The 20,766-nt window shown below is 38.6% G+C and overlaps 1 protein-coding gene across 4 annotated transcripts in view; it reads right to left on the bottom strand.

Moving 5' to 3' along the window:
* capn15 (calpain 15) overlaps positions 1 to 20,766 on the bottom strand; it is a 69,900-nt gene that overhangs the window by 10,389 nt on the left and 38,745 nt on the right. For all 4 annotated transcript variants that reach the window (XM_088323793.1, XM_088323795.1, XM_088323794.1 and 1 more), the window contains exons 3-8: positions 19,431 to 19,639; positions 13,288 to 13,471; positions 11,254 to 11,477; positions 9,153 to 9,278; positions 4,774 to 4,926; positions 647 to 808 (exon numbers count right to left, since the gene is read on the bottom strand). In XM_088323793.1, the coding sequence (XP_088179919.1) occupies positions 647 to 808; positions 4,774 to 4,926; positions 9,153 to 9,278; positions 11,254 to 11,477; positions 13,288 to 13,471; positions 19,431 to 19,639 (1,058 nt within the window). The remainder of the gene's footprint in view (positions 1 to 646; positions 809 to 4,773; positions 4,927 to 9,152; positions 9,279 to 11,253; positions 11,478 to 13,287; positions 13,472 to 19,430; positions 19,640 to 20,766) is intronic.

Below are 20,766 nucleotides of genomic sequence, written 5' to 3'. Positions count from 1 at the left end.
AAAACATAATATGATCTCTGGATAAGGTGGTAGAGAAAAAAGTACCTTACATATTTGAAGGCTATATTCGTATGTATTTTTGTTTATTGTCAGGTTAATTGACAAATACATGTATTTTTTTAGTTTTGTGCACGATTTTTCTACCTGTCCGAAACTCAACATTTGAATAAAGAGGAGTAAATTAAAAATGTCTTTAAGACATCCGATAATCATCGAAAAAAATAATTTTACCGATTCATAATAATTGTTAGTTGCGGCCCTAGAACTAAGCCAGGCAGACTAGACGATTTAGTTAGATCTGTGAATATATCAGGAGGAAGAAGGTATGGGTCGGTAGCTAGCCCTTTGTGCTTTCCGACAAGGTGAGCCACCTCATTCGACAGATGCACAATACTCATTAGAATAGTCACTAGCCACGGGGAGTGCGGTTTACCACGATATACTGTCGGCACCTTCCGTCACGTGATCATTATGGTCACGTATGTCCAAAGGGTCAATAGAGAACAAGATTTTTGTTCAGAACAGAACAAAAACACCTTTGTAGAGAGAGTCTTGTGCATAGAGGTTCTTGTATAAAGAGGTACCACGGTACACCTTCTACGATTTGTCTTTTTTTCTAAAATCCACTGAATGTGTCTATATTTACCTGCTCCCTTCCTGAAAGAGAGCAAACTCCAGCGCTGTCCTCTCCAGCACTGTGAGGGCCATGACGGTTACCGGGCCGCTAGCCTTGCTGGGGAAGCTCCCCTGAAGACGCACCTCCTGCCAGTCAGAGTGGATCTTGCAAATATCCACCGAGTCGAAATACCTGCAGCGACACGGTTCATTAAAGTCCACATATCGAGGCATCGATAGTGTTTTCTTTTATAAGAATCCCTTTTTTTTTGTCCAGGAAGACGCGGGCTGCTGGTTTGAGCCGAGAGATTACGTGTCGAGAGAGAAATCAGGGGAAAAAGACAGATGGGGTCCTCTGGGCCAAACGCATTTTTCAGGTGGAGTTGTTGAAAGAGGACAGCTGCCTCGGCCCTCCTGGACTTATTGGGACTCCAATTTTTCTAGTCGGGAGACACATGAATAACAGACCCAAACACAAACTTACACACGTGAATAGACCGAGGGTCAGCAACCCATGGCCCTTTAGCGCTGTGGAGTGTCTCCCTGGCGCTTTTTCAAAAACAATTACACATCGAAAAAGATAGGCGAGTGAAATACATTTTCATTTTACCATAGTTTCTGTAGTAAGAGAGACAAGACAGAAACGCTTTTAACATTTTCCAATCCTGTAAAAACGTGTTGAATAAATATCACGTTTCAACTACTTCTGCGCATCTTTCCTGTGCTTGTTTTCCTATCTTTGCAGTGTTTGCTGTGTTAGAATAGAATATAATATCCACCGGAATAATACTAGAGTATTCTTTAAAATTGGTCATTTTAATCTTTTATTTTCGTAATAAAACTAGGTTTTGTCTAGCACTCAGCATGTCTGCTCCACTTAACAGGATTTTGAATAAACAAAGGGCATACTATGTTGTATGTTGGTTAAAAATAAAATACTATGGAAAGCCGCTTCACTAAGCCGTATGCTATTGTTCAAATGAGTATAAAGGTTGATAGGAAGGGGTGAGACTAAAGAAGAGCGAGAGAGAGAGAGAGAGAGTTACTTTTTTCTTTTTGTTCTCTATTTACTTTTTTCCTACATTTCTTTCTTTTCTTTTTTTCTGGCTTTTTTTCCTAAATGTTTCCTTCTTTTTTTCTCTTCCTTTTGTTTCTTTTTTTCTCAGCTTTTCACTACTTTTTCATTTTGGTATTTCTTTCTATTTTGTTCTATTCCCCCCTTCCTTTAAGTCATTTTGTGCATAATTTTACATAATATTTGGTCATGTTGGGATTAAAGAAGCAAAAACAACCCGAAGAGCTGTTTAGGACCCGAAAGAGCCGGTTCCTTTTAGTGAGCCGAGCCGAAGAAGCCGGTTCTCGACAAACTCTACTAACGTTACTCAACATAGTTCTACTTTGACTCGACTTCAAAATACCGCATTTAGGACACAACGTCAGGGGAACCCGCGTATTTTTACCTTCATGCACTGTAACTTTGACTTAAATCGCTTCTTAATTAGTAATTTTGAGCCCTGATTTTTGTGCGCTGGCTAGATTTTCTTGTGCGCTGAGAATGTGCGAGCAGTGCGCAATTGCGCACGCGCACAGCTTAGAGGGAACACTGTTCCCGGGTCCAAGATCTTAACTCAACTCACAATACTTACAAAACAGAGTGAAATCAAATTGCATACCGACTTTTAATATACAATTAGGGCTGTGCGTTATACTCAAGTGTGTTAAACACGAATAAATACAGTAGGTCTCCCCCCCTCCCTGGTGTGAAGCCTCCCCCCATTTTTTCAAGCATTTTACATTTACTAGCAGCTGCGTGCCTGGAACGGAGACAGAGTGCGTGTTTGGCAGCCGCGGCGACACTCATTCGATAAGCGTCAAAATTTCAGCGCCCTTGTCGCGCCGCTGATTGACTGCGGTGCAGAGTGCAAACACCGCAGCGTGAGGTCGGGATAACTCCGGTGCTGACAAAACATCCCGTTATGAGACCGAGATGTAATGACTCCCGCGGGCCACTGGGGATGATGAAGAGTAGACGAAAGCGATTGAGGATTGTTTCAAATAGATTGGGATGGAATTGGAGAATCAGAACAGCACTCAGTGGAGTAGAGAATACTTTACAGTAAGAAGTGACCAGGGGAGGCGGGTGAGCCCGTGCCTCACCTGTAATCATGTACAAATATATATAAAATATATTAAATTTCATTATTGATTAGCTTTAACGTTTTTTATCATTTAACTTAATATTTTGATTTTTTTTTTCAAAATCAATGCAATTTTGCATTATATTGTAAATATTAGAGATAAAATTAGTATGTAACGTATCACTGGGCCGAGCGACTGAATATGCAGAGTAAAGCACACAATTCTCTTGCCTCATGGGAGAGGGCGATAGTGAGACCAAGGATTATGATTTGCTCAACACCTCAGCCCCAAATGATAAAATATGTGATTACCAAAACAACAGCAAGTCAAGCCATCGAATCATTTTTTTCTCATTGCATGGACTTTTTTTCGCCCACAATGGGGGATTACCTATCTATTGACACTTTTTATTAAAAAAATAGCACATAGACTTCATTTATAAGGCAAGGAAAGACAATTTTTTTTTCAATGCTACAGTTTATATACGGACGCTCCCCTTCTTATGAACAGTTACGAAAAACGGTAGATACGAACATTTTTTTTCCAGGATGTCGAAAAATATCCTGATATTGCTGTAAGTTAGATTTTGTATTGTGTGCACTTTTTTCAGAGTACATGACATTACTGTAGTGCTTCTTTCTACCACGTGTGGCGCTGTGAGAGGTCACCCAGCATCCATCCCGAAGAAGAAATGCGCTTCCTCTTCCTAGTTCGTGTGTATTTCTATACTGTATCTCCACCGTACTTCTGACATTTTCATTGTTTAATATCTCGTGGGCCCATTCAATATGGTTGGTGTAAAGTGTAAAGGAGAAGCGAGCCGTTTCTTTTGAAAAAAAAGTGGAGTAAGAAAGCTTGATGTGGTTGAGAGATGGTCTGAACGCTTTTTTTCGGCCATTTTTTACCACGGAGGAGGACCTCTTGAAGCGCATCTTCCAAAAGTAAGTTAAACTCAACTTTATTTATCTTTACAGAGCTTATTATTTTATCAAATGTTTATTTTTTTAGTACTAAACAATAAAGGTTACTTATACAAGCCTTAAACATACTTATATAAACCTTAAACAACACATTCCATACAAAATATAGCAGTGAAGCAAATTACAAACAAATTCAATTTACGAAGTAGGGCTGCTTCTGTATTGCTTTATTGCTCTTCCAATCAAATGATGAAAAACTTGTAGATTCCTATGTTTATATATCTGACAGTGCCTCACCAAACACGAACCTCACAGCATGTCAGTGTAAGTAACACAGAATTAGCTCTAGCAAATTTATTTCTATGCAATAGCTTGAGAAAGTGTTCTCTTACTTTTGCACAAGGCAGATAAAAAAAAAAAGAAAAACACTAGAGGCTCTAGCATTGAACCCTGTGGAACACCATAAGCGGTGGATACATAGTCCTTTTTTAACACTCATCAGTGTAAGTATGATCAAGCAATAAAAAAGTAAGCACATTGTTGTAAGTGCATTCTTAAAGACCATAGCCAAAAATACATATTTTAATAAAAATATTACCATAATTCCTAAATAACTTGGTGCACTGAAAAAAATAAAGAATCCTGATAATAAGATTTTTTTTCTTATTTTAAGCATCATTTCAATCATTTACACTCAAAGTAAAAAAAAAAAAGAAAATAATTCTCTATTTCTGTTAATAACCCAAGGATTTTGTCTCTCCCATTGTGGCAATACTTTCTGCAAAATATTTATTTTTCATTGTAAAATAAGGCAACTAATACTTAAACTGAAAAAAATGATGTACGCTTCTTTAGATAGGGCAAAATATTCTGATTTTTCATTGCAGTGTGAGCAAAATAGCTGATATGGCTGAAAGTCGATAATTTGAAGCATTCATTTTACAACAAAAACCAAACCTCTTAAAACACCAAAAGCAATTAGCCAATGGGGCATTCTTATTGATATCCTTTGATGTCAGAACAAAAAAAACGCTCAGGTGAAGTACAAACACCGGAAACCTCAACATTTATAAAGCGCTCTAATACTTTTGTTTCTTACTTGATGAAATCCGTGTACTCCATCCAGAAGACCCCTTCGCTGCTCCCGTGCGCCATCAACTCGTGACGAAGATGCTGAGGCCAGTCCGTCCACTCGTCCGACCAGCTTCCGTTCCAGGAGAATCGACCCCATGGGTTGCGGAGGCGTAGCAACCTGAAGGCAGCAATTGGAAAAAGGTTAAATATCAAATGAATTACGATTAGAATGGACTGCACACATGAACTTGTATGCTTTATTGGTACAGTTCATTTGCCTTGTGCAATGAAACCAAAGATATACATATACCTGCACAATATGTACATTTTGTTGTTGTGGCTTATTTCTTGACTAGAATGACTCAACAGGATGCCGTGTAATTTATTTTCATGTATATGAATTTAGATGCAGTTCCTCTACAGCAGGGGTCTCAAATTTGTGGCCCCCGAGATAAAAGTTTGAGTGAGTATTATTTGCCTATTCAATGTTGCTGTATTCTGTTGGTCACTGAAATCCAAGTGCTAAAAGCACAACGGAAGGAGACTTAAAGTGACAAAAATGCACCTTATTACTTTGGAAAGGAAAGGAATAAGAAACGGAAAATGAAAATAAGGGAAAGAATAAATGAAAATATGAAAAGAAAAAAAAGACAGTTTCCGATCTTCTTTATTTCCTTTACTCCATTTTCCTTTTTTGGGGGGGCTTTTCCTACTTTTCTTTTTTCTTTTCCTATTTGGCCTCCTTGTTTTTTTCCTTCTTCCCTAATTTTTATTCCTTTAAATCCCTTCTTTTTGTCTTTCTCTGCAAATGGGGTGCTTTTTGATCACTTTCAGTCTCCGTAGTTCGTTGTCTTCTTTGGACTCATGTTTGGTGGCACTATACATTTAGTAGACAAATATAAAACACTGTCCCTTTAAGAACAGCGAAATATCTTTATCAGCGCTGTTTTTTGTGGAAACGCCCATTTGACCCAACCTCACTTCTAGCTTCAGGGGCCCCCGACTCAATTGAGTTTGAGACCCCTGCTCTACAGTTTGTGTAGTGAACATCTAGTTTTCTGATATTTGGTACACCGTAAATATTTTTACATTTATTTTATTATGATATTATATGTTTTTTAAAACCTTAGTAATATATTTAGTTATTTTTTTAAAACAAATAACTAGTATATGATATAGTTTTATAGATTGTATAATTAAGTTATCCCCCAAGTTGAATTTTAAGGATTATTTTTGTCATTTTTTATGTTAAAATATATGTAAATTAATATTTAATTCGTAAGGATGATTTAATTGATAACAGGAAAATGAATAAAAAATAAATTAATTATTATTTAAATATTTATTTTAAGTATTGTTTAAGTATTACTATACAAAATAAGAAGAAGATGGAAAGACTAAAACATCAAACTATTATTAAAATGGTCATACATTTTAGGGATTGCTTGTCTTACTATATTGCAAAAATAGGACAAATGAAAAACTAAAATAAGACATAATAATAATAATAATACATTTGAAGGATTAATTGTCTACTACAAATTGGCCCAAAATGGGAACATTTAAATAAGAAAAATTATTAAAATTGCAATACATTTTATTGTTTAATAGTTTTACTTTAAACCAAAATAAGAAGAAAATGGAAAAAATAAGGATATATATATATATATATATATATATATATATATATCAAATCAAATTTTAATGTATTTTAAATATTAGTTATCTTAGGAAGAAAACAGAGAAATGTAACTAAGAAAAATAATAATTACAATTATTTAAAAAAATAAATCAGAATGACACAAGGAAAATAAAGATGAGTGACGGGTGGATTTAAAAAAAAAAAAAAAGTCAGCGAGAGAGAAACCCAGCCTGGCTTGGCCTTCAAAAATACAATATGAATGTTGGGTAGGATCTTAATATCCGCGGGCTGGATATTTTTAGACCCGATCAGAACGCTACTCCAAAATATAATAGAAACTCACATCCCCGGCTGTCCCGAAAAACAGTCAGTTGAGTAGCCGTTCTGAAATCCGCTTTTCATGTCCTGTGGCTTTGCGCGGAAGGGGGCTTGATGCCATTTTAGATCAAGTGCCCCCACTCCGCTCGCTTTATGGCAGGAAATTAAAGTGTGCCTCTTGAGAAAATGACATCTGAGACATTTTTTTTTTAAAAGCAACTCTCGACTTACTCTCGCGGGTTGAAGAAGCCGGTATTGTGTTATCGCCGTGACACCCGATCAAAAGGACCACGTTGCAGTAAAAGGTGCACCTGCTCTCTATTTGTACCGAGCCCTTCCTCCTTCACTCGCCACATGAAGAGCGCATTCACAAAAAGACCTCTTTGATCCATTTTGAAACAAGACTAAAAACTAGATATTATGATAAATAATTCACATGTGATAAACACAAGGCAAAGATTAGATGGTATACCTTTATTGCTAAAAATCATTTCAACAATTTGTACAAAGCTCGAGCAAACAAAATTCACGGTATGATTCATTTCGATCTCTTTGAACTTTGCGCATTGATGAGAAGGGAATGAGAGCACTCAGCGCTCCATGCATTTCATAAGTGGAGAAAAACATCAATTTGGGGGAATTTTTTGTGACTTTAAGGACAAGAAAGTACGGAAAATTCCATATACAGGCGCTCCCCTACTTATGACCATTCGAGTTACGAAAAACAGTAGATACGAACAATTTTTTTTCGGGATGTCGAAAAATATCCGGATATTGCTGTATGTTAGATTTTGAATTTAGTGCACCTTTTTTCCGAGTACAGGACAATACTGTAGAGGTTCTTTCCGCCGCTATCGGCGTACGGTGCAGTGAGAGGTCCCCCAGCATCCACCCTGAAGAAGAAATCCGCTTCCTCTCCCGAGTTTGTGCATAAACATTCTATACTGTCTATGTTTATACCATCTCCAGCGCTCTAACTTTGACATTTTTATTGTTTAATATCTTGTGCATCTATTCAATTTGGTTGGCGTAAAGTGTAAAGAAAAGGCGAGCCGTTTCTTTTGAAATGAAAGTAGAATAAGAAAGCTTGATGCTGTTGAGAAAATGGTCGAAACGCTTTTTTTCAGCCACTTTCTACCACGAAGGAGGAACTCTTGAAGCTCATCTTCCAAAAGTAAGTTAAACTTCACTATTTTTATCTTTATAGGACATATTATTTTATGAAATGTTTTTTTTTTTTGTAAAAAACAATACAGGTTACATACACAAGCCTTAAACATACTTATATAAACCTTAAACATACAAAATATAGCACTGAAAAAACTTACGGACAAATTCAACTTACTAACGATCGTCCGTAATCTCGTTCGTAAGTAGGGCAGCGTCTGTACAGGGTTTCCTTGCCAAATTCAAGCACTTTTTAAGGACGTTCAAAGCCAATTTGCCAAGTGCTAATTAAATAAGAAATCTGGTGTTAATCATGTATTTTGCAGAGCCACAAATATATCTGTGGTTTACATATGCAGTTTTCAATCTTTAAATTTTGAGGAAATCGTTTTTTACCTTCACACTTACCCATTCACACACACACACACACACACACACACACACACACACACACACACACACACACACACACACACACACACACACACACACACACACACACACACACACACACACACACACACACACACACACACACACACACACACACACACACAGCTCTCGGTGGCATTAGGGATTCAGTGTCTTGCCATAAGACACTTCGACCACGGAAGAGCCGGGAATCAAACCTGTGATCTCTTGATCCCAAGACGAGCGCTTAACCTCATGAGTTTACTGCCGCCACAAATCTCTCTCCATATAGGTGCATGGTAAAATGACAGTAATATGCAACTTACATTTTCAGTTACAGGAAGCTCTTCCCATTAAAATTTACCACCAGAAAAAGGTACTATAATTTTTTGCATACTTGATATGTGCAACTCCTTGACTAATTAATACACAATTCAAAGTGCGCTCCTTAGGTGTAGCATGCACCTCTTGGGCATGGCCCCTAGGGGACGATGATGCATTATAGGAAAGTGCTTTACAAACTAATGCCAGCTGCAGTTAATGATGAGGGAAGAAATGTAAATCTAATTAAAGCCACCAGAGCAGTTGTGTCAGCGGTATTTATAAGCAGACTTGTTCTGTTTTTCTTCGTTTTATGCTAGGTGTATCAAGGCAGACTGCGGAGAAACATGGCAACAATTTCACGCATTGACAAGCACTTTACCAAAAAATTCAAGCACTTTTCAAACCAATCAATGCACCTGAATAGACCCTTGCTTATAGTGCGGGCAATATGGCATATATTCATTTATTATTTTGGTTCTCTGTTGTAAAAGTATCCATTATCAAAATACTTTGGTGAATCATGAATTATTCAAAGGTAATACCTATATCCTTGTACATCTCGGACATCCAAGATGGAATACGCGTGGCGAGGCCTCAGACCCAACGACTCGTAGACGGCATCGTCGACCTTCATGTTGCCTCCTCCGCACGATGCTCCCATTAGAAACCTGCACCAAGACACCAGTGAGACTTTCCTATGCCTTGGCACGCAAAACCTACTTATCTGTATTACGAGAAACGAAAAGAAATCTGGTGTTAATCATTGTATTTTGTGAGAAATCAAACAGCAAAAAAAAAACTCCACCACTTTGTTGATAACCTGATCCGCTTGGCCAGAAAAGCGCACTCTCCTCCCGGCTGGTCCGCTTTGATTTATTAAAACATACTGCGGCTTGCCTGACAGATGGGCACCAGGCTGGCTACAGATGACTAGGCCACTCTGAGGGCTCCTCTAGTTTATCTGGAGTTTTTGCATATTAAAGTGATAATAAAAGAAAGCTTTTTCTGTCCTGACTCTACAGCACTGACTTTCACACCAATTCATTTAAAAACATTTGACGTAGTAGTGAGATCTTGGTCCCGTTCCTTAGCCCGTCCCGAAATTCAGGTCGGGTCAGGCTTAAAATGTCAATCATTATGTTGAGGTTTGGGCTGGGCTTCTCTCTCACTGACTTTTTTTATGTTTTTAAATAATTATCTACTCATCATTGTTCTAAGTAATCGTTTGGTTGTGGAGTATCCACTTAGTGCAGCAAACACGCTCATCAGTCCGTGCGCTCGTCGGTACTGTCGGACACTGGTAAGCGTGCGAGCAGTAGGGGGTGGTCAGAATCACCCTTAAAAGGCTTGAAATATCAATCATTATGTTTAGGTTTGGGCCGGGCTTCTCTCTCACTGACTTTTGAAAAAAAATAATTATCTACTCATCATTGTTTTATGCAATTGTTTCTTTGTGGAGAATCCACTTAGTGCAAGAAACACGCTTGTCAGTGCGTGCGCTCGTGGGTACTTGTTGGACCCTGCTTCCTCCCGAGTCCTCACAAAAAAATAGGAACATTCGGGTTTGCTCCAGATTCAGTCCCTCAAATCAAGTTAATTGGTTGGGCTGGGGCTGGTTCAGGGCTTTTATCCATGCAGGCTGGGTCGGGCTGGATTTTTTTAAGCCCGACTAAACTTACTTTGCAATGGCAGCGATTCATAGTACCATCGGGCCTTGACATTAGATAATGTTTTTAGGTTTCTGCTACATTTTTGGAGTAGATTTAGTGCACATTTGTGCTAACACAATCGCTAGCCGATTGAGTGTTAAAATCAACAGTGTGATCGCTATCATTAGAGCTAAATTGGCAGAAATTATCACTAGCAATAGCGGTGATTAAATATATTAGCATCAGTAACTTCTCTGTGTTGAATTGTCAAGAACATATGATTTTATTAATGATCTAAAAGTGGTTGTTTATTATAAATAGGAAAATACTGGATAGGTGCATTCCTTGTCAATGAAATAACAGCGCTGTACAATATAGTAAAATGTACCTGAATCATTTGTAAATTATTATCAGAGAAAAAATGGTTACGTCAATTGTATTATCAAACAAAATGTAGGTGTTTTTCAAATTTTCTGTGGGTCAGTTATCCTTAAGGTTGAAAACATTTGATTTCTAACTCACACAAGAAATCATTAACATGATCTGTGTTTTTATATTCAAGATCAATTCTTACCAAATAATCCCCCCATAATTTATTTTTGTAAATAACTCAGAGCCCTTATACAAGGTAGATGTTGAAGTGGTTGACTGAGCCTATTTTCACCCTATCGTTATAACTTAATGAGTTTGTTTGAGCTTAAAAGCTTTATATAAGCCTAATAAGGAAGAAAACACATACTGTATACTATATGTATTTATATTAATTGAAAACGTTAAGAATGTTTGTGTCATATTTGTCCTCCAACCGAAACAATATAATTTTCCATTATCAATCATTTCTGAAAAAGTGCCAGGGAGCCACTAGAGAGCGCCAAAGAGATGCCTGTTGCTGACCACCCGTCTTAATAAGTCACAAAAAAGTAGTTCCTAGCCTCAAAACGGTTGGTAACAACCGATTTAAGGGGTACACAAAGATAGAATGATGTGATTTTACCCTGCTTCCTTGGAGCTGAGCATCTTAGCCCAGATCAGATCAGTGTCGATGGGCTCCTCCCGTGGATTGGTGGAGCTGACCTGCAGCATGAGGGAATCGCACGGAGCGCCGGTGAGCGTAGCCAAGCCCTCGATGGCACGTCCTGCCTGCAGGGCGAAGTAGGAGCCGTGGAGTTTGGCCAGGGCCTTTTCGATTAGCGCCACCCACAACTGCTTCCTTTGAGCCTGAAACCGACACAAAAGTGTCAGAACAAGGATGCTGTGGTTAGACTCTGAGCTTGAGGTGCTGATAGCCAGCCGAGTTCCCTTTTTACTCCGGGATGTAAAATAATAGAGTAATGTTTCAAAAAATGATGTTGTTTTTCCAGTAAGCCTTAAAAATATGTTTAACACTGCGTCAATGTTCCCTCTAATTTTCCACGGGTCTGAGCGTTCACAAAAGGTCGGTGAGCAACGCTTGAAACAACAGTGAGCAACAGCAATCCCAAGTGTGGCAACCAAGTCATTATCAAACATGTCCAAGACTTATCACATAACATTTTGCTGAGTTTCCGGCAATGCAAAATTATTTTTCTCTTTTGAATGAATCGACTCATGTACTATTGCAAAGGTTGTACGGCCTACAAACGCCGTTTGTTCTTACAATTCTTTCACAAGATATCCATTTCTTTTTATTTCCTGATATATTTTGTCGCATAATATTAACATTTTTGGGGGCTTATTGAGTCGGTTGTAAGATACAGAACTCTACTTAATCACATTTTTTTGTGGAAGTACAATGTTGGCAACAAGAATCACTTGATATAATTGGAAATTATTTGAATGCAACACAAACTTTTTATTCTGTGTTTTTTTTCAAATTTTTTTTTTTTAAATTCCTTTAAAAAAAAATCTCATTGTGTTTATTTTTTCCGAGCTGTTACTTTTTCTTTTTGTTAGTCCTAAACAAATAATCAATGCTACTCACAGTGTGATGGTACATGAACAGTCACATTCAAGTTTGGCTGCCTATAGGGTCACAATCTGTACCAGTTCCGGCAACAACAAAAAAACCTCAGAAGGAGAACACCCTGCATTCCTTTATACCGTAAATTCCGGACTATAGAGCGCACCTGATTATAAGCCGCACCCACCACATTTTAAGAGGTAAACCGATTTTGTACATACACAAGCCGCACCTGTATATAAGCCGCATGCGCCCACATTTAAACACAAACACAAAATTAAGCCAAACCCGACTGCAAGTCCCGCAATTGAAACTAAATGTCCTTCATTAAAGTCCAAAGTCCAAAAATCACATCGGGCAAAATGAACGGAAAATGATACTGGTACTTAAGGTTTGATGCAGACCTGCAGAGTCTGGGTCCCGTTGAAAGTAATCCAAGGAAAAAAAGTGTATATTTCCAAAGGTAAGGGTGAGAAAAATATATCAGATGAACACATTTACTCCCGCAACTCCTTTTACTTTAACCAACTATTTATCCCGTCTTCTTTCCTTGTCTGTCCCTCACCTTCAGCGGTCCCCACTTAAACTCGGCACCCCGCGTTTGTTCCGCCCCTCATTTTTCGTTCACACGTGCAAAACATATCAGAATAAGTGTCTAAAATAAATACAAATAAATAGATTACAAAAATATACAGTTGCAAATACATTTTATACATAGGTTACACATATTTACAAAGAAAGACCGTATACTGAGAGAGTTTTTAAAGCTTTAATAATAATAATATAGCTTTGACAGGGCAGTTAATGGTAGCAACACTGAGCGCCGCTGGCGGCCGTTAGAAAAATGACATAAATTGGCCGCATCACTGAATAAGCCGCAGGGTTGAAAGTTAGGGAAAAAAGTAGCGGCTTATAGTCCGGAATTAACGGTAGTTCTATCTTTCACAGCTTCTATGGGGTTGAATAGGATAAACACTAGAATACCATCATCAACTCGATGCAACTCTGCATATCTTCGTATATGGTTACTTGTGCCAGCTATCGACAGTCTCCAGTACAAAGTACTAAGTTTCCCAAAAAAGGACTAACCTGGGAAAAGAGGAGGAATCCGTAATCGTCGCAGGGCAACATGTCGTCCACTAGCACCGTTGTCCAAGTCCCGTCTTTGCATAAGCGGACTTGGTAGGCTCCCTCTGTGCAAATAGTTCTGGTGATCATCACTCTCTCAACAAGTTCGGGACGCTCGGCTAATACTGCCAAGGCACTGAGGAACCTGCAGAAAAGGAAATAATGCAGAATGTATTAGCATAGTATCGAAAGAAAAAACATGAATCATGTAATCCAAATCTGATCTACTTTGGAAGTCCCGATTTGTGTGTGTCTGTGTGTGTTTATGACTTATGGGTTTCGAAACAGCTGGACCGATTTTTGTGCAAATTTACATAGTTTAACTTTTGGCCTACACGTCTTTAGCTAGGTCTCATGTCAAAGCAAATACCAACAAAATCAATAAACATCCGCTTTCGATTGTTCGGCTTCCATGGGGTCTAGAACGTCCTCTAGCAGCCAAATTTGGTACATCAGCTCCTGACCACAGACCACTCCAAGCAGCCCAACCCAATCTCCGATCGGCAAGGTAAATCACTGGGCCATTTTGCTTTTGAATCATATTTCAATTTCATAATAAGGGTTTTGTTACTAAGCATTTGGAGGCATAACAAGGTTAAGCTAAAAAAAGAGCTCCCTCATTTGCAATCTAGAACAGAAAGTCTAAAATTTCGACCAATTATTTGGGTAATCATTCAAAATGTCATTGATAGCCTAAATGTTTAGCCACATCCCCAAACACACGTTTTCAGGACAGTTTTACGATGTATATTTGATTTATTTTTTCACCATCTTATTAAAGTGATATTGTATATTATTTAACGCATCATTCATTAAAAATTATGATTTGAATTATAAGGGAACATGCATGAACTATCATATCTGGACTTCAGAAGGAATGGCAGGAATCCAGCACCACTCATCATAAAAGGAGACTGTGTAGAGAGAGTCCACTCCTTCAAATTTCTGGGTGTGCACATCTCCGACGACCTCTCCTGGTCTGCAAACACCAGAGCGGTGGTAGGGAAGGCCCAGCAGCGACTGCATTTCCTGAGAGTGCTCAGGAAAAAACATCTAAAACAGCAGCTGCAGGTGTCCTTTTACAAAGCCACAGTAGAGAGCATTCTGACGTACTGCATTACGGTGTGGTATGCTGGGTGCACAGCAGCAGACAGGAAAACGCTCCAGTGGGTCATCAAAACAGCCCAGAAAATCGTCGGTTGCTCTCTGCCCAGTCTGGAGGACATTGCCTGCTCTCGCTACCTCAGCAGAGCAGAAAACATCATCAAGGAAATTTCTCACCCCGGCCACCACCTCTTCGACCTGCTGCCTTTCGGCAAGCGCTACAGGTCGCACAAAACAAAAACAAACAGACTCAGAGACAGTTTCTTCCCCAGAGCCATTACCACCCTAAACACACACCGCACAAAAAACTGAAAAACTCTTGCAAAAACACGAACGTAAATGGTACTCATGTCTATGTTTCTCGCACAATGTTGACTGCACTATGTTTACTGCTCACCTTGCACAACGTTGACTATCTTTTTTTGCACTATGATGACCATTTTTGCACCAAATGCATATTGCACAAACTCTACGATACCAAACTGTATGTAACATCCTACATGCCGACATTTCGTGTGTAAATTTTGTGTAAATTATAACTATAACCTTATCCTCCTTGTTTTATAACCTTATCTTCTGTTCCTTTATCTTCTTGGGTTTTGTACCTCACTGTGAATGTGTGAACTGGAGTGTCATGCCCAATTTCGTTGTCACAATATGTTAACCCATTTTGTAACAATGACAATAAAGGTATATTCTATTCTATTCTATATACAAAAGTATTTTTTCAATACTTGCTAAATACTTGATATATTTGTATTTATTTTACATAACATTAGGCTCACCACAAGGGAGCTGACATGATTGACCACCATCTTGTTGCTCGGGTAACGCCTTAAACCAAAAACTTTGTAAAAGGCTGGGCAAAAAAAAAAAAAACAAAAAAAAACGAGAAAAGTAAGTGGCTTGGTCACACTGAGTCTTCGTAGTTTGTTTTCTTCCTTGTGCTTTGTAGCATTGCACAATACAACTACATCTAGGATTCAGATATTACACAATGTCCCTTTAAGATTTAATGGCCCATATATTAAATATCTTTATCAGTATACAAATTAATGCCCAAAATTGTATTTAGATCACCAAAATAATTAAGAATACATATGTGAAGATGTGATTCAAATAGATTCCCTTTGAGTCTGAATTCAGTAAAGGATTTCAGGCTGCGCCTATTTAGAGCCTAACATATGTTCCAGATTATGAATCTCTTCGGATTATAATTTGCTCTCTGAATTAAGAGGGGGGGGGACATACACTAATCACAATGGAATAGAAATGGAAGTTAATTTGCGGCTATTGAAAAAAATTAGGCCTCTCTATATTTTGACACGGAATACGACAACTGAAATTTTCACAGAGCCAGTTCATGGCATTTGAGAACAGGATATTTTCCTGGCTGGAAAAAAGGAGCATAGGAAAAGATGCTTCGGGTGTAGAAAGAAATGATGAGGAAAGTAAGACAAGAACAACGAAATGGTGATCATTGGCAGGTGCTCCGTGGATTATTATCAGGTTCCAAAAGCTACTGGGGCAGTTGGTCAGGCCTTCAACTAGAGCTAAGTTAACAACTTCCCTAAACCACTACTGCGGACCCTGTATCTTGCCAACAGCAGGTCCATTAGCCATGAAACGGATGACCTGGAGCTACAACTTGTGGGAAACCCCTTCATTTGGGACGGTTTCATTTTCATCATTGCTGGGATCTAGCTCAATTCGAGGACACATGGTGCTAGCGCTTTCAAGAACTGAAAAGGAGGAACCCTCCAATTTCTCTTTACTTTTGTATAACGACAATCAAACCAGTCATTCAACTGCAATTATATGCTGTGTCTTATTATTTGGTTATGTATAATTGTTATTTCATTACAGTGGTATAACCTCAGTTGGTGATGACGTCATCTCCAGGGAAGTTTAGCCCCCTTGGTGCGATGCTAATTCCCAAATTTTCCCTTTTCACGGGTGGTTCTGGTCTCCATTAAAAAACGAGGGATCTACTGTACATACTAGACTTGAATTGGGGGCAGTTAGGCTTTTCACATTTTAATTGTTAAAAATTGTTTGGTAGTATTGCATGACATGAAAAAAGCAAACACAAATAAACAAACTACTTAGTATTCTGTCCACATCTATAAGCATTGACATGTGGTTGGCACATTTCTACTCTATCCCTGTCGGTTGGCTGGCGGGTGCTTGGTTATTTGCTGGTTTATTAGGACAAACCCGCATGTGTTTTGTGTGTGCATGCACATTTGGGTGTGTGTGCATGAGAGTGAGCAAGAATTTAGGTTACATCCTGTTGAGAGTGAGAGGATTTGGCCCTAGGGACGGTTATTTTTGATAAGCTGTGAGCGCCGCTGATGAAAATTTGTTTCCGGACAACTTTGTGAAGGGACATGACTTTGTTGTGTGCAGGGGACATACGTGCGGACCCCAAAGGACACAAAACAAGGACAGAAAGATAAAGATAAAGCACATGTCCGGACCTCTGCAAATTACTTTCCAGTGTTCATCTTTAAACCATGATCCCCTTTTATTTTCTTCGTCCTTTGTGCCTTTTGTTATCATGTTACCACGTCTTAGTCACCGTCTGCCTCTGCTCTGTTTTCAAGGATGAAAATTGTTTCACGGATAAAAACATCGACTCAAGTCCTTTTGTCTTTTACAGACCATTGAACAGAGTGAGTTGTGTTACCTTTGTCGAGAAATGATCTTTCAAGATTCATCCTCGCCTGCGGCTATGATAACTTGCACATTTATATGAATGGGAAATACAACCAAAATTATTATTTCATATTATTACCTAAAACAAGGAATTGGGAACATATTAGCCTTAGGCCAGATACAGCTCTTTTCATGAGTACATCTGTCTAGGATCAGCTAGTGTTCTCTGTATCGTTCCAATTTGGTATCTGCGAAGCTGGAGCGACGCAGAAAATGTGGGATTCGGTCAAGAATACATAAAGAAGAGTTTAGGGTTGCAACTAACGATTATTTCAATAATTGATGAATCTGTCGATTATTTTCTAGATCAATCGCTTTTTCTGATTTGTTTTTTCAAACACATTTTCATCTCTTCTTAATTCAAATATTGAAAAAACGGTGCACAAAACAACATCCATCCAATATCTGACCCCTTATCCTCAGTAGGGTCGCGGGCGTGCTGGAGCCCATCCCAGCTATCTCCGGGCAGTGGGCAGGGGACACCCTGAACAGGTTGCCAGCCAGTCACAGGGCACAAAGGGACAGACAATTCGCTTGCCCATTCACACCTAGGGACAATTTGGACCGGCCAATTAACCTGACATGCATGTTTTTGGAATGTGGGAGGAAACCGGAGTACCCAGATGAAACCCACGCAAGAACGGGGAGAACATGCAAACTCCACACAGGAGGTTCGATGTAATGACCTCAGAACTGTGTCGCACACGCGTGAGCCACTGCGTTGCCGTGCTGCCCACAAAACAACATAATATTCTACAAAAAAAACAATAAAAAATAAACAGTTTGTCAAAAATATACACATGTATGCTATACACCTGTAAAAATGTAAGCTAGTCTTTCTTCCCACCTTAACCAGGCATTTTTCGTGCATATCATACAAAATAAAAACAAAAAAAGAGTATCATTTAATGTATAACAAAATATTTTATCAATAAAATAAAACATGTAAACCCACTTTCCATACTTTTTTCAATGAATTTGTTTTTTTGTTTGTTAAATATTTGAATATACAAATTATATATATTATGCTTAAGAATCTCCCTCTTGTGATGAAATAAATATGACATCTCTATAATTTTTATTTTACTATATTTATTTAATTACATTTATTTTCTGATTATTTTCTCTCTGTATTTCCGCAGCACATTCTGTTCCCTTGAAAATTGTTAACATAGTGGTTGACAGTTTCATGCCAATTTAATTATTAATGAAACAATGTTCAAATAACAAAGGATTTTCGAAAAAACTAAGACACTTTTATTAAAACCGGTCTTGAGGGGCCATCTGTCAGACTACAAGCCTCAACGTCACAATGCTTATTTGCATTGATTGAATGTGCTCAGTGGCTCATAAATCGTGTCACACAACGAATCAATGATGAAATTAGTTGCCAACGCTTTTAAAAATCAATTTTGATTGATTTTATCGATTTGTTGTTGCAGCCCTAGATGAGTCCAACTACAGATTACAGATGCTGCATGACACCAACAGACCCTGTTTTGGCAATATGTCACTTAAGGAATCCTTTTACTGGAAACCCAGTCAACAATGTATGTTCACTGTAGAGAAACTTTATGATGAAAACCCACAGAACAAACCGTAAACACTCAAAAACGACAACCAAGCGCCCAGAGCAATTTAAGTAGGTGAGCAGTAGGATTAGGTGGATCTCTGCACACAAACCCTTTCGCTCTCGCCCAGCGCCCTCTGCATCGAAGGTGAATGCTTCCATATCCTTCTCATCTGCAGTATTTTGTCACATTTAAAAAAAAGACCCTCTGCTCTCACCTTCTTTTAAAACCAATATTTAAGACAAAAATGATGGTCAAAATGAGCCTTAACGATCTAAAGAAACTGTGGGAGGGAGACAAATTTTGATTGATGAATTTGTTGATATGGGACTAAGGCTTTGGAATTATTATTATTTCCTCGATTCCGGATTCCTTGGCAAAATACTGCCAACAAAAAGAAAAAAACAGAGGGTCAGTTACAATCGTTAATAGTAAATGGTAATAATGCCCTGTTCAATTTTTTTTGATACATTTCAGAAGTGGAATTTCTTTCTTGATTTAGGTCGCTTCTTGTCATTAGGGTGGAACAGTGGGTCCTGGGGTCAGACCAGTTGAGAACCAATGCCCTAAACGATGCCGAAATAGACTTTACAAATTAAGCTTTCCAAGTGAAAAGAAGCATCACAAGTTTTCCAACATCTTCCCCCCCGAACTGAATCGACATAGCCCGAGGAGCGTCCTACTTCCCCGTGATGCATTCTGACAGCTCACCAGCAGTTTCCCAGCAGCCCCTGGAGGATGTCAGAAGGTCGCGGCGTGCGGAAAACGGACCACTTGACGCCTCGGTCTTTGAAGTTACTGCATTTGATCTCGTGGGGGCGGAGCCACTTTTTGATTCGTTGTTGGACGCTGTCGCCCTCGGGGAAACCAACCGATCGGGGTCCTGGGGGGAAACTGTCGTCCACAAAGTTCACCGTGTTCTGTTGAGAGGAAGGACACCCCAGAGGATGGACAGTAAGTTGGAGACAAGAAATTGAGTGGGACAACTGGAAGTACATAACACACAAACACACAATAATCATCTTCATATCTTTCGAGTACATTTCCGAGTCTTGCTAAAAGGATTTTCCACTTATTAAATGTTTTTTTTAAATATATACATATATCATATATATGTATACAAAAACTGTAATCTGCTCCACCACGTGACATTCTTGCACTCGGGGCATTCAACGAGGCACACTAAAGTAATCACGTGGTCAACACATAAGCTGTCACACAAGATGAATTCTTTTATATAAGCTTGATGCGGTTGAGAAAATTGTTGAATAGTTTTTTTTCCGTCCACTATCTACCATGGAGGACGACCTCTTGAAGCTCATCTCCCAAAAGTAATTTAAACTTCACTTTATTTATTATTTTATGAAATGTTTAGTTCTTAGTACAAAATAATGCAGGTTACTTATACAAGCCTTAAACATACTTATAAACCTTAAACATACAAAGTATAGCACTGAAGCAACTTAATTTAATAACCATCGTCCGGAACTCGCTCGTAAGTAGGGCAGCGTCTGTACTGCCACCTAAAATAAGGGAGACACTTACAATACTACAGTTATTTTCTTTAAATATTGGTACCTCTATCCTCCAGTGGTACTCGATACCTAAATGAGGCTGGTTCTGGCCTGATATCCACACCCGAGGTACATACGGTATGTCATGTAAAAAGAAAAAAAGCCACAATCGGGTGCTCGATTGTTGAGTCTTCGCACATGCTTTAAAAAATAAATTACTCAAATTTAACTCAACAGGGTGTTGAAAGAAAATGATGCTAACCAGCAACATCATTACACAGCAGGAGACCCATGTGCAATCTTGTATTACCTGAGGGGTGGAACGAAAATGTGAACACAGACCTTTCGTGACATTAACTGCTTGCAACTGCATACCTTGGAAATGTTAACAGAATACTAAAGGTATCTGGAAAAAAGCCATATCTTCCAGCTTACAACTTTTACAAAGATAAACAAAAAAACGAACATGATATCCAACTCGATACACTATCTGTTCATCTACAGCTGACACTCGCCACAATGGTTTCCTATTT

The sequence above is a fragment of the Urocampus carinirostris genome, chromosome 19 (assembly GCF_059441175.1).
Source record: "Urocampus carinirostris isolate Australia breed hairy pipefish chromosome 19, RoL_Ucar_1.0, whole genome shotgun sequence".
Classification (NCBI taxonomy): domain Eukaryota; kingdom Metazoa; phylum Chordata; class Actinopteri; order Syngnathiformes; family Syngnathidae; genus Urocampus; species Urocampus carinirostris.
Note: the sequence above shows the minus strand (reverse complement) of the source record. Positions and strands in the feature narration are given on the sequence as shown.